Source organism: Aplysia californica, unplaced genomic scaffold (genome assembly GCF_000002075.1).
Source record: "Aplysia californica isolate F4 #8 unplaced genomic scaffold, AplCal3.0 scaffold00532, whole genome shotgun sequence".
Lineage (NCBI taxonomy): Eukaryota > Metazoa > Mollusca > Gastropoda > Aplysiida > Aplysiidae > Aplysia > Aplysia californica.
Window position 1 is genome coordinate 89,617 of NW_004797802.1, and position 2,399 is coordinate 92,015.

At 44.0% G+C, this 2,399-nt stretch overlaps 1 protein-coding gene across 1 annotated transcript in view; it reads left to right on the forward strand.

Moving 5' to 3' along the window:
- Positions 1–1,656, forward strand: part of LOC101864323 (amidase) — a gene marked incomplete at its 5' end in the record, with an annotated part of 15,335 nt that extends 13,679 nt beyond the window's left edge. The window contains 2 exon segments of the mRNA XM_013087002.2: positions 105–404; positions 1,224–1,656. Coding sequence (XP_012942456.1) covers positions 105–404; positions 1,224–1,432 — 509 coding nt within the window.
- Positions 1,657–2,399: the final 743 nt, after the last annotated feature.

The window sequence follows — 2,399 nt, forward strand, 5'->3', positions numbered from 1 at the left end:
ACACACACACACACACACACACACACACCACCCATAGACACACACGCAAACACAGCATGCCTAACTCTATGTCTATTTCCCTCTCTCTTTCTTTCTCCTCCTAGCCTGTGCCCAGCACGTGAAGGGTTTCAGCTCCACAAGCCTTGAGAAAGCTGTCCGACAGGGCCGAGAGAGTTCCGCCTCTCTCCTCTCCCCAAACGCCAAGTACCTCACTATGCTAGGGGAGTTCACCAAACGTCGTCATGGCAACCGCTACGCCACCAAGTGCCGGAACCTGGTCATCAAGCTTACCGCCCAGTATGACGAAGCTCTGAAGAAGTGTGACGTTATCGTCATGCCCACATTGACTCACCCAACCGTTGGACTTCCGGAAGGAAGCAACAAGGACGCACAAGCCACTTCCGGTGAGATCATTGGTCTAGAAGACCGAAGATCAGATTTACTGAATCTTAGTTACGGGACGCGACACGCCTTTTCCGCGGCTGTGTACAGCTTTTTATCTAATTTAATAGGAAACATGTTACTTTCCCGGCTAATCTCTGCTTCTTTTACGGATTCATCTCTGATCAGATTTAGTTTAGTTCTAGGTAGTTTTAGGGCATTTGCAGCACATAGATCATACATATGCCGAAGATTAGAACCGTTACCAGAGAGTAACATACTAAGAAACGAACGAGGACAGATAACGACGGTGGATATTTGAGAGCGGGGTACATCAAACAAATATCTTAACCTGAAACGTCTTCGACCAAATTGATTCCTCATTGAGTAGAAATCGGATATCCTTATTTCAAGCTTGGTTTTGAATAGTAAATGTACCTTCTAACGCCGTTTCAACACTGCACGATAATCTTCCTACAGCCCGACGTCGGTATATGCAAGCCTAGCAGACAGAGACCAAAACCTCACCCCCTCCCGAAGCAATGCAAATTCAAACCTGAACAGCCAGCGCTGTAGTCCAGTTTGATATGAACTGAAGGTTTGATATGAACTGAGATATTTGCATCTCCCTTACATGTATTATTAATAAATGTATGTTTATTTATTTATGAAAGGGTTTTAACTGCGCTCACAACTGTTTAAGGTCATTTGAGCGAGCGGGACACATTAAACATAATAAATGTAAATCAAGGATGGGTCTACATTTCTCCTCAAACTTAGAGAACCCAGAACAGTGCTTCGGATTTTCATTACTCCTACTGGTCGTATATTTCCCTCATCAGAGTACTTGACGGTGGCCCTCGACATGTGTGCCAACACTGCACCCACCGACCTGACTGGTCATCCGGCCTTGACCTTGCCTCTTGGAAAACTCTGCGACGGGAAGGCGGACAGCGTCATGATCGTGGGCCGGAAGTACGATGAGACTACCGTTCTCGGCGTGGCCAGGGCCCTGGAGAAGATTATTCCCGCCCGGGAAGGACTGCACTGATACATTGACGTCAAGCACAATGCAGTTACTGCATTGATACATTGACGTCCTACACCATTGTACGAAATGCACTGATACAGAGCCTCATTGACATAAAGCACAACAAGGCGGACTGCAAAGTTTCAGAAACTCATTGACGCAATGCACAATAGAACCCACCCCCAACATCCCTTTCCTTCTTCTTTTCTTCCCCTTTTTGAATAAAGCACACTCCTTTGACAGATGAACTATTGTTTAAACCTATATTACCATGTTCACATGATATTGTTCAGTGATATTTTGTTGTTGTTGTTGTTTTGTTTTTGATTTTTTTTTTAAATGTAGGTGTATTTTACGTCCTCGTCGACACAAGTTAGATCATGTAGGAAGCGGGCCTGTCAGGGTCAACCCAGGATGAGAGGGATACAACATCCTAGCAAAAAGGCTGAGGTACTCGATAAAGATAATTATTTTCTCCTCCCACACACACACACACACACACACACACACACACACACACACACACACACACATACACATACACACGCACACGCACACACACACACACACATACACACTCAAACACACACACATATATATATATATATATACAGTGCGCACGGTTAGTTAGCGGAAACTCGGAAACCTCCTTTTATAAAATTACCGAGACAGAAGCGTCGGCCTACAAAAGCGATCGGCGAAATAAAGAAATTTAGCTTTTTTTCAACGAAACTGTCACAAAACTGAAAAAACGAAGGGCGTCATGATCTGGAGAATATTTTAAAGAATCTTTTGGTGAAAACCGCATGTCCATCGATGCAGCCATTAAAAAGCCGTTTGAATAGCAAAATCGGCCACCACAAATAGATAATAGATACATGTAATTATTTTTGTAAGTGTTGAAACTCGATGATTTTATGGCACTATTTTAGCGATAGTCGCCAACTTTCTGCAAGTAAGCACAGCCACGGGTGAATATTCCATTGCT